This window comes from Myripristis murdjan, chromosome 7 (genome assembly GCF_902150065.1).
Source record: "Myripristis murdjan chromosome 7, fMyrMur1.1, whole genome shotgun sequence".
Lineage (NCBI taxonomy): Eukaryota > Metazoa > Chordata > Actinopteri > Holocentriformes > Holocentridae > Myripristis > Myripristis murdjan.
The window spans coordinates 17,224,905-17,237,593 of record NC_043986.1 but is presented as its reverse complement, the minus strand read 5'-3'; the positions used below and the strand labels follow the sequence as shown (position 1 = coordinate 17,237,593).

The 12,689-nt window shown below is 39.3% G+C and overlaps 1 protein-coding gene across 1 annotated transcript in view; it reads left to right on the top strand.

Moving 5' to 3' along the window:
* opn7b (opsin 7, group member b) overlaps positions 1-609 on the top strand; it is a 59,822-nt gene extending 59,213 nt beyond the window's left edge. Inside the window, exon 7 of the mRNA XM_030056139.1 lies at positions 109-609. Within this exon, the coding sequence (XP_029911999.1) occupies positions 109-609 (501 nt within the window). The remainder of the gene's footprint in view (positions 1-108) is intronic.
* The last annotated feature ends 12,080 nt before the right edge of the window (positions 610-12,689 follow it).

The following is a 12,689-nucleotide window of genomic DNA, read 5'->3' as shown; positions in this document are numbered from 1 at the left end:
ATGCACCCACTCACTTTTTAAGGTACATACAGTACTGTGTATGCCTAAATATGTTTACATGTCCACTGTGTTTTTGAGTGCTGCATCTAAACCTGTTTCTCTCCTCAGCTCTCCGTGGCGGTGTGTATCGGTTTCCTCACAGCATGGAGTCCATATGCAATTGTGTCCATGTGGGCAGCCTTTGGTGACCCATCGGACGTGCCACCTATAGCATTTGCCATGGCAGCCATCTTTGCCAAGTCCTCCACTCTTTACAACCCCATCATCTATCTGGCCTTCAAGCCCAACTTCCGCAAGTCCCTGTGTCGGGACATGGCCCAGTGCAGAAGGACACTCTGTGCATGTCTGTGTCAGCAAGGCTGCACCCAGAAGGGAACCAGCATGCAGTCTCAGCGCAAAGAAGAGTGCAATTCTACAAGGCTGTCAAATGGGCTACCAGAGAACCATGGGACCTGCAGGCACTGTCCTTGCCCTGAGACAGGCTGTGGTCCAGGGGCAAACTGCCCAGATTACACCCCCCAGCAGACTGCCAGAATACTTACAGGATCAACACATAGCGAGGTGGCTGTCAGTCAGCTCTCCAATGAGATGCAGAGTGACTTCCTCTAGAGAAACACAAACCACAGTCACTCAGTGTGAAAGTCAGAGACAAAGCGGAAACGGGCAAAAGCCAGCAAGGGAGACAGCTGAAAGACATGCAAGTCAGGGAAAACAGAAAACGTAATTGACAACGAAAGGACAATACTGATTGAAAGAACAACTTCATCAGTCTGAAGGTCAAACATACCTCTCCCTCTAATCGGAGAGGTTGTCTTATGCCTCAAATATGTGATACTGCCAAAAACCATATGGCCACTAAGTTAAAAGCCAATAAAAGAGAGTAAAAGTAAGTTATCTGATGGGCAACCACAGAAGTGAACAACAATATATTTCATCAGGTCAAATTAACAAGAGCAGATAACCATCTGAAGAGTCCAGCTGAAACAAATGAGACGGAGAATCCATGGAGTCATGATGCTGTACATAGATCAGCTCAAGGTGGATTAGAAACAGAAGCTTATATTGAAACTTCCACTCTTATCTAGGGAGATATTAAATTTAATAACTTCCATATAGTTCTAAAATTATTTATTTGTGTGTTTCTCTATCCCAAGAACCACAGTGGTGCCATTATTTATCTAGATATACATTCTCTCTCCTAACTGCTGTGAACAAGTCCAGGTTTTAAAGCCACAATTACTTTAACTGGCAAGGTCTCCACATATCTCTACTTAACACAGTTCCGCTGAGGAGTCAAAAACAATGTGAACAGGACAACAGCTATATGTCCTAAAGCACTGAGGAGGTATCAGAGGGATTTGGTTTTGTGAACCCACTGTTACAGAAAGTAATGTACTGTGGAAAGAAGAAAATAGACATCCTATAAGCAATCCGTGGGTTGCTGAATTGATCCCAGTTCAGTTAGGAAATGTCAGTGTCAATACTGAACAATCAGTGTTGTCCATGGCAGAGCTAATGACTGAACAATTAGAGTGGATGTTCTCGTGGCTGTTGTCAGGACCTAGTAGTAACCAATACAAGGCACTAATTGAGCTCTATTGTCGAGACACAAGATTATTCGAGATAACCAAATCAGAAGATTTGACTGAAAGTGCTAAGTCCTCATGAAGACGATAATTGTCAGGATGATATTTAAATTGTACAATACAGAAACTGTAAGTTAAGAAAGTGCATAAGTGAGTAAATAAGTAAATAAATAAACTTTTGCAAGATAAGCATTCCAATAAATTCTGGTGATTTCCAGACATCAGTGAAAGAGCCAGTAATGTTACAGATAGAGCAGAGAGCAGATTGGCCACATATTTTTGTCTGACCCAACCCGATCCCAAGAGCGGAGTCACCGAGCCTCACCCGAACCCCAACAGGCATTCTTTTTTTGTGTTTGAACCCGACCCAAGTCCAAGATTTTGCTTGTCCTTCATCGCTAGGTTACATTTAGTGCCTGAAATAACCTACACGTAAACTCCAGCATCATACAGAAAGTTCCCCTGAACAGACAGTCGGTCCATCATCTTTATTTATTTCACACTACAGTTTCACTAAAATAATGCCGAACCCAAACATGATTCATCAACCCGTCAGGTCCCGTCAGGTCCCGTCAGGTCCCATTAGGTCCCATCAGGTCCCGACAGGTCATGACAGGCTTGGGTATCCACATTCTAATTAACCCCCCATGAGAAATCTCTGCTTGCTCAACTGTTTTTATTCATTCTTTACAGGCAAGTTACTGGCTCTTGCATCTTGTAACCTCAAGGACACAGGTGCTGAATTTCAGACTGCGAGCTGATTTCACATATTGGTTTCCTTTATTTCCAAGGATATGATGGAGTGAAGTCAATGACCTATCACTTACTAAAAAAGGAGCCCTGGAGTAGTGGGAACTTAAAGCCCCTCAGACAACCTTTAGTAAAGCCTCTGTATGTGCGTGTGTGTGTGTGTGTTAATCTAAGAGTTTGAGATTGCATGGGTTTATTTGTATATTATGTATATGTTTTCTAATGTGCCTCTGTGTGCATGCTAAAAATGTTTTCATGGGCAGAAGTACTACTAAGAAACATATACAGTAAATTACAGTATATCAACATCTTCTTTTGGGTCACACTCACAAATAAAGAAACATTAGTAAATAGGCATATAAAATGTGCCTCAAGCCATTCGGTGGAAAAGGGAAAAATTATTGTTTTTGTCTATGCATGAATGGCCTCCACTTGCCTTTAGTGCTCCTCATGCTGTAGAATAGAGATAGAGATAGATTGCTGTTCAATATAAGGATATGCAACATGAGAGACACAAGGCGTTGCCTCAGTACATGTCAACATTGCTCTGATGAAAATGCCTAGCGAGCATAGTGGAGTTTAAAAGCAGTGTTTGTCCAACAAGCAGTTTTCCATGTGTCCTGCGGCAGCATAGGTCATCACATGTAAGTGCAAAAAGACCTGCCGTGGCCAGGATTAGATAGATCTGCTAATGACTGTGTCCTAGTTGATTTTCATGACTTCCATGACTCTTTTCACTGGCATGCTGTTTCAGGATTCCTTTCATTAGCATCGCCTGACTCAGTTCTAAAGAAGAAAGACTATGCTTTCCAATTTCTTAATGCAGTTTTCTCAAAATACCTTGACATAAGAGCGTCTTTCATTCTGTTTCCTCACACTAAATTAAGTGTGATACTTTCAATTTGTCATTGAATAATCTGCTTTGAGTTACATAATACAACCACATCAGCACATGTAATGTGCTCTGCGGTTGGCTGTGCTCCTTGAACCACCCTCCTGCCCTTGGTTGCAACTGCCTTTGGAAATATTGATACTAAATCATCTCAGCATCCTCATCTGTCAGCAAACACTGAATAGAAGCACAGTTGGCAAAAGGCAAGGGAGTTTTCACTGAATTTAAGATACTGTAGCATCTGGACTTGATTGTCATACTGATTCCAATAAGGATGTTACGAGCAAACTCTTTCACATCTTCATCTTTTCTCGGTTGTATGACTAATTTCATGGGTGCATAGGATTGCAGCTCACAACTCATTGTTCCTTGCTATCACATCTCCGGGGTGAACCTATGATGAATATTACTTACTCTGTATGGTACAATTGTTTCCCAGATAAAAATATAGCAAAGACGGTACTTCATTGCACACAGTATATCAGTATCAGGGAATTACATTAAGCTAATGTCTCAAGGATGTTGCTGGTTTCATGTTGGCTATATGTTTTGAAATACAATCTTGGTCTTGATGGCAGATTCATAAAGGAGGAGCAAAACACAATCAAGTTACGAGTTTTCAAGTGTGTCATGTTGGTGCCAAAGGTTACAGCCGCCATCCACTCACTTTCCAAACCAAAATGTCGTGGAAACAAGTATTTTTTGTACCAACATGCAGGTTTGCATTTCAAAAAAAGATAATACATATCAAAGTCTTGCCTTCCAGTACTGTGTTAAATGGGCTTTGTTTGTCCAAAGCTCTAGGGGAAGATGGATACACAAACCAGGAAACATAACTGTGAATTTCTTATTCTGATGTCTCTTTTAATCTCCGCCAGGTGGTAGCCTGGAGGGGATATTGCGTTTGACCACGTGTGTGTGTCCATGTGTTTATCCGTCAGTGTATCTGTCCGCAGCTAAACTTGCATACTATGGGGCCTATCAGTTTAATATTTTTTGTGCACAGTTATGACTGTATGATCAAGGCTCTCTCTTGGTTGCGGTGATTCAAAACCGTTGGAAACCAAGCACCGGAGAAGGGGACATACGCATGTAGTGCCTCTGTATATTCTCTTCTCCCAGTAAGCAAGTGTTTTTTCGCCTAAGTCTAAGTCTGCAGCTAATCTTTCATATTACTGGGCTTATCAGCCTAATATTTTTTTGTGCAGTTATGACTCTATGATCAAGAAACTCTTGTGGTTGTGGTGATTTAAAACCTTTGCAAAACCTCTTTTATACCGCAATTGAGTGCTAACTCCTCAGCTGGTTGTTCGCCTGTCAGAGCACCAGAGACAGGGAAATACACAGGCAGTGCTTCTGTATTTTCCCTTCTCTTGGTTGGGGAACAAAAGGTTGGTTTGTCATCCAGGTCCAAGCACTGGAGAAGGGGACATACGCCTGGCGGAGATCTGCACTCCACTGAGTGCATTCTTCTAGTTTGTAGTTCAGTTCTACTCAAGGAACATATTTAGTGCACAGTACCAAGGGGTACACTGTATACCACTAGCCATTCCCACCTGGATCTTTTCCACCAGCTCATCCCATTCAAACAATGCACATGAATAATATATGTCAAACATCAGGGATTTCACATAGGCGTTGGTTTGCATGTTTGTAGATATGCGTATGTACAGATGTCAAATTAAATTCAAATACTAACATAAGTGTCAGCCTAAATGTGTAGCCTGGGGATGGAGAGACCCCATGCAGTCTCCTGAAATGGGGGTGATGGTTTTAATTAAAATTTATGTTTTTTGTTTTTTGTTTTTTGTTTTTTGTTGTTTTTTTTTGTTTGTTTGTTTGTTTGTTTGTTTTTTGGAAAGTGTTTGTGACTTATCATCCTGCTCCAGTGCAAAGCAACTTCCTGATTTGTATTCTCCTTCACAGCATCTATCTCCCATTAATTCTTTACTTAACTGTGTGGGAGAAAGAAAAATTTCCCCCCTTATTGAGCTGTGATCATTGACCAGGAAGTCTTTAATCATTCTTACATTGATTCCCCATAGTTTCTCATAGAGTCTAAGCTTCTTTCGATCTCTTTTGGAAAGCAGTCGCTACAAATGTAATTACTATGAAAGTGCAGTGCATGGCTGTGCCTCCTGTCGGCCATTACAAAGTGCCATTTCCAAACATTGGAGTGTTGTGCATAGCATTTATAACATGGTCAAAGCCAGTTGGGATTTTACAATCTAACAAGATCTAAATGCAACAATTTCCATTCCTACAAACATAGCATGTAACTGTGGCTGTCATTCATTGATAGATCATGTGGATCTAAATTAGAGATATACTAGACTTATTCAATATTAAGGAATCAAACTATAAGAAATATTGGATCTGATTGCAGATGTTTGGCTTAGCAGTTTAGTGAGAGCTGGCTTATTTACTGATAAACTAAAAGTGCTTAAAACAGAAACACATGACTGCAGCCTCAACTGGATGTAATTCATCTTTTTGCCTTTGCATCAAAAAATCCCTTTTGTCACTAGTTTGAGGCATTGCATCGTTGCATCATTTCAGTGTGCTTATTGTTAATTTCTTAACCCTGACTACTATAGTACCTGTCAAGAACCAGTGTGGAAACAAGACAAAGACCTTGTTAATCCCATTTGAGAGAAGACCCTGTATCAGCAAAAATTCCATGTAGCTGCAATGGTGCACATACACAAAGCTACAAACCTGCACTGGGTCTGAATGATGTGATAAATCCTATACCCACTGCTCTTTATACATCAGCACTAATCCACAGTAATTATAGCTGAATGAGATGGGAAGGATGGAACTGAAATTTGAACAGAACAGAAAAAAAAACTTATGTATATGTATGGAATCCATATATCCCTTTTTCCTTTTTTCCCTTTGTCCTGTAGAAAGGAAACTGCCTGTCCTCAGGAGATTTGTATTTGTATTTCAATTTGTATTGACACTTCATTCCCCATATGTCACATGTTCAAACACACAAAAACATACAGACACACAAACAGACATACAACACACACCCACACGCCCGTACACATCGGGAGAAGTTTTGCGGCCTCTCTTCCCCAGACACAGAAAAGGCTGAATGTAATGTGTTGTACATATTTGTTTGTAAAAATCTCTCTCTCTCTCTCTCCCTCCCTCCCTTTATATATAAAGGGAGGGAGGGATGAAGTACTTATATATATATATATATATATATATATATATATATATATATATATATATATATATATATATATAATGTTAAATTATTATTGAAATTATTTATCATTGTTGTCAGTGAAGTTTCTGATGCACTGTGAAAACATGTTTACATCAACAGTAAAAATAAATTTTATTTGTTACAAAAAATGTTGATGATTGTATTGTATAAAGTGTTAAGTGCATCTATCCAAGGACAATTAATTTGTTCTGGGGTATAATGGAGTAATGGAATGACAAATAAAAACAATTCAGGAATAAATAATAGAGTATTCAACTGCCTTCATGCTCACTTCCTTTAAGTGCTTTCATTTTTTCTTTTTTCTTTTTTTTTTCATTGCTGAGCGTAGACAAATTTCTCTAAAACCGCAAGTTAAAACTGTTCCACAGGGCAGTCAACTCATCAGACATTCAAAAATTAGCTGAACAGATATGTGCCCACAAGTAGTCACTATTCTAAATGAATTATCCATGGATAAGCATGGATACACACACATACACACATCTCAAAAACATGGTCTCATGCTGGGTCCTCTTAGCAGGTTGGCATTGACTGGAGCTCTAATTGGTTTCATCAGTGTTCCACATCTCACAAACAGACCAGAGACTATTGATTAAGATTTATGAGTGCTCCCTGTGTGTTTCCACAGAAAGACTTCTCAAACTTGCTTAAGAGGCTTTGCCTTTATGTGCCTGAGTGTGTGCGTGTCAGTCAATTAGGGTGCGGTTAAGCTTGAAGAGAAATCTCAAAAATTGGTAGCAAAATAGAAAAATAAATGGAAAAAATATATATATTTTTCAATAAATTGATGTGCACACATTAAAGCATTACTATTGGATAGTGGACCTCAATGCAATATAAACCATACATCTTGTAATCTCTTTTCATTTTGGGAATATGTATTTCAGCACTGCATCTTTGGCCTTGAACCAGCTCAGAAGGGTAAATCTGTTTTTTGTTTTGTCTTGCTTTGTTTTGTTTTGTTTTGTTTTTCCAGACTTCACTCCACTGGATCCATACAGACACATATTCCCTGCTGCTGATTTTGCCTGTTCTGCACCTTCTCCTCTCACTTTGCCCTTGCACACCTGGCCTATTTCATTAATCATGCAGATTTTGGTGGGGAGCACTTACACTGTATGCAAACAGATGGGCATGATCTGGCTTCCTCATCTTCACAAGATGTCCCTACTGAACACCATCTGCCCAAATAACCACACTCAGCCATGCCTGGAATAGAGGAGCATTTAAAGAATGGGAGGTATTTTGGAAACCTGAGCTGACCGCAGCAGGGAAGCTTAAATTCATATTTACGTTATGTGTTAATGCTGTAAACATAGTTAGGTATTGTGCCAGAGTGCTGTAAAGTCATCACTAGGATAAACAGAAAAAATAATCACACCCAATATATTGTTAGGATTACCTTACCTTACTTATCTTGCTGGTTTCACATTATTGGCACAATGCAATAATAATAATAACGGAAGAAAAGGTGTAAAACTAATGACATGGGCTCCCCAGTAGCTCACCTGATCACCTGATCACAGTGTCCTGGGTTTGAATCCAACCTAAGGCCATTTGTTGATATAAGATAATCTCATACTGTTACTGTTGTTGGTGTAAGCCTTTCTCCTATTGTTTTCTATCTTAAATTTCCCCTCCGATGAAAATTAAGTTAACCTTGTTAATATATCCATGTGATGATTGTCATGTGCAACAAGACATATTAGGAACAAAATAAGAGCCTGCACTGAGCCAAGGGCAAGCTCAAAAATCTGCACTCAGACAGGCCAAAGGACTAACCTCTGACTGGTGTCTCAGATACAGTCCTCCCCCGAGTTTCATTTTCAAAAAACAACAGGACCAATTTGGAATGGCTGCTTCACATGAACATATCACTGTAACCAAGAGATTCAGTATTTATATATTTATTTATTTATTTATTTTACCTGGATAGATTATAAAATACAATACAGCTTTCACAAATGTTCCTGTAGTGACTTCTTGGTTCAGTGTATTCAGAGTTGTATTTTTTAAAAAATCAACATGACCACATGAACTGAGAGATTCACTGAAAAACACTCATTTCTTATGAGTAGATTAGATCCATGTATACTTGATGAGGGACAGCTATATAATTATAATGATGCCATCTTAAGGCATTAATGGATGTTGTTGTTGTTGTTGTTGTTTTTCATGGAGAAAACCTCTAAACATGAACAGAAATTATTTTTAGGATACTCTCAACTCTTTTTTTTTTTTTTTTTTTATAACTATCTCACTTTTTATTTTTCTCTCAGAGGCATCAGGTTCCTCTTGTCAGCCATAACAAGGTACAGTAAAATACATTTGCTAAATAAAAGCCAAGAAATGCCAAGAGAGTGATGTTAATTTATGAGCCACATGGCAGATTCTTATTAAAATGTAATAATTTGAATAATTTAATCATTTTAAGAGCCAACAGGATTCTCTGAGTTGCTGTTTGTGAAATACAGAGTTAATACCTGTAACACAGCATGGAATGGAAGTGCCTAATGAAAGCTGCGGAATTGCATCACTAGTTCATTATTCACTGATATGAATGTGGCTGTCCAGAAGCCCCTGCTCAGACATTCACAAACTTCATGTGCAATGGGAGTGTGAATGCACTCCCTGTGAAGCTCTTAAACCAAACTTAATGCACGCACAAATATAGATAGACCAACAAATACCACTATATGTGTGCAAATCTGAACTATCTCTTTAAGAGTAGTCTCAAATGACAAGATCAAGACTTCATAAGGCTAAGGATGCAGCTTTACTGCTGTGATCATTTTCAAAAATCACCTCTGAGGGCTTTAAAATCCACAGTTTAGGCCATAAAGGAAATGCAATTATCACACCCACACACACACATACACACACCAGTTTTCTGGCATATCTATATGTCAGTAACTCAGTAACCGGAAATTTTCAGTCCTAAGAGAAATGCTGGTTGAAAGAATTATGGCAGTATACATCACACCGGGTAATATGACCGGGTAATATCACACTTATACTAATAAATCACTGCTGGCAAAATATGCCTCACAAATCATTCCAAGTTTCATGTGATGTTTTCATTATCTTCCCTTTATTTCTGTCTTTCTCCTGTTTGTTCTAATTTCACTTCTCATAATATGAGAATGTGCTCTGTCTGTCAGGGACCTGCGCCAGGCTTTCTTTGCCCATGGGTAGATTCACTGAAAACAAACAAATTCATTTATAATGACTACATGCTTGTCCTCACTCCACTGAGTGTGTATATTAAGGCAAACTGCACTTCATTTCCGGGATAAATAAATTCAACTTTTTTATATTGGAATCCAATGTCCCATACATAAACATGCCATTCACTAAAACAGGATATTAATCTAATTCAGTGGTGCCAGGAACATGGAATTCAAACATAATTTAAAGACATGACTCCACTACCCACACTGACATGAGACACTGAAGAGGAGGACTAATACTTTGATACGGTGGTAGACAGGATTCCCACTTAAAAGCAAAGAGTATGTTTTCTCTTCAAGTACTTCATCAAATTATCAAAACATCATCCAAAAGGTGGGGATCTTATCAACATTACATTAGTCTCGTCATAACAGGAGCCAAACAATTTGGGTCACTATCACTTTTAGATCCTGAGCTATATAGTCACCAACATGAACTGACTGAGAAAACTGAGTTAACAGCAAGTTGCAGTATTAATATTGGGTATTTAAAGTCCTGCTCTCCTTACATGACTTTTAAACGACTTCACTTTGAAGTGTAGGCAGTATTCCGAGGATATATTTCTGTAAATCTCTGCTGGGCAAAACTAAATCAGGATTTTAGGCCTTATCTTTGGATTTAAAACCTTTATCATGTAACTCTGAATCTTCCAGCACTAAAAGCATTAAGGGGATCAGAAACACTGGAACATGATTTCAGAGGTTTTAACCAATATCCAGGGATTGTTGGAGATAAGAGACAATGATACCTGGGATTACCGCCACATATAACTGCTTCTACATTTGTTTTAGACCTTAACTTGACAATTCTACTTCTTATGGCATTTAAAATTAAAAGTTGTTGAATGTCATTGGAAGTTTTGTTGCGTTGTGCCTTATTCCTCCACATAACTCCACATAATGAAATCCATTAAAAAGCCGCTGCTCCTGGGCCTTCTGCCTCCCTCTCCACCACCGCTCTCTCTGAACTAATGCATTTCATTTTTCAAACTAGTGCGGTGGGTGAGGAAGGACAGAAACTAAGGGTACCCTCATGTGGCATGCATTAAAGTCAACATTAAGTATACTGTAAATCATCTTAGCTATAAGAGTGACTGTGCATTTTTCTTGTTTTTCTCTTTTCTAAACGTGGTTGATGTATGCTCAGCAGGGAAATGGCGTCTATATAGCGTGTGTATAGCAATTATTCTACAAACATATTATGGCACTGTAATAAAAATAGCATCTCACATATACAATATAAGATCAGATATGATGGAATGATCCCCCAGTTGTGCAAACGTAAATACCTTGGGACTATCATTGATAATTCACTTAACTTTGAGGCAAACTGTGAGGCTGTGTGCAGGAAGGGGCACCAGCGCTTGTTCTGCCTCAGGAAGCTGTCCTACTTCCACATCGGCCAAACCATGTTAACACTATTTTATCGTGCTTTTATTGAGTCTCTTTTATCTTTTTCTTTGGTGGCATGGTTTGGCAGTCTGACACTGAAGGACAGGAACAGATTGTGTCAGATTATTAAATGGTCCAGTTGGCTGATTGGTGAGTCGCAGCTGAGCTTAGAATCCCTGTACACCAAACAGTTACAGTGGATAGCCAGCTGCATCACAAGTGATGACTCCCATCCTATGGCTAACGAATTCCAGCTCCTACCTTGTGGTCGTAGGTTCAAAGTCCCAAGGTGTAGGACAAAGCGCTACAGGAACAGCTTTATTCCAGCTGCGATTGTCCACTTGAACAAAGCTTAGCAGGGTTTGCACATATTTATTTATTTATTTACTTATTTATTTATTTGTGGAAACGATTTATTTGCCCTTTGCACATTGATTTCTCTCATTAATTTCTCTCGAGTCCTGTTTTTAGTTTTTTAGTCTTTTAGTAAGCTTGTGAGTACCCGTTTGTGTCTGTGTCACATCTTTGTTTTGCATATGTACTTTGTCAGTGTTTTTAATGTTTTTATTGTCAAATGTTTTTGTCTTACTAACATGGACACCCTTTGTTCTGTTTTGCTGCAAAACAAATCTACCTACCGGTACAAATAAAATCACCTGAACCTGAAAGGATAGGCTGGGTTGTTGCTTTTGTTGAAAGACCTGAGCCTCTTAAAAAAGAGCAGTCGCCTCTGGACTGTGATGTATCGTGGATCTGTGTCTGTTTATTGTTGGCTTGCACCCTCGGATATCTGCAGGTACCCTAGATCACATGAAACCACATGGCTGATTTTCCAACTGAGTGCTGACCAGGTGCAGTTTAAATCTCCTTTATCTCTCCCTCACTTTTGTGCCCGTTCTCCTCTCCCCCCAGTGTGCAAGCAATTTGGTTGGTGGTTTCCTTGGACCAAGTCTGGCTACCAGCCTGAAGGTGATTAACTGTTTCAAACTGCAGAACAATAACCTGTATGGCCCAACGGTACCACAGGGTGAGCATACCTCATCAGCCAAACAGATGGATGCAGAGGGGTTTAGGCATATAAACACAGAGACAAAGGAAGTGACAGGTTGAGAATGCATAATACATTCCATTTATTTACTGTTACTGTAATGGCAACAGGGTTGTATATTGCAGCTTTAAATTACTGTCTTCTGGCCAGAGTGTAGATGTTTAGGTGTTTTTTGTGACCATGTGCTGAATTTCACCATGGACTTGAGATGACTCCTCAGAAAGGTGTGCTTGATGTTGTCATTGTTCTTGTTTTGATGTTCTGTATTCATGTGTTCGTGTTCTTACCTGCCTCCTCTCCCTTCAGCACCTGACTGTACCTCAGACATTTTTTCCCTCGCTGCTCTGTGTTTCCTTACCACTAAATGGCTGAGTTGTTAGTCTCTTGATGGGCAGTGTTGGCCTGTTTGACCAAAATCTTTCCTCCAGCTGTGTGTTATTTCTCCTTGGCCTTCACTGCACTCACTGTTAATTAAAATCTGTTTAACTTCTGCTGTTTCTCTTCACCTCCTACCCCCTACACACGCACGTACACACACAAACACACA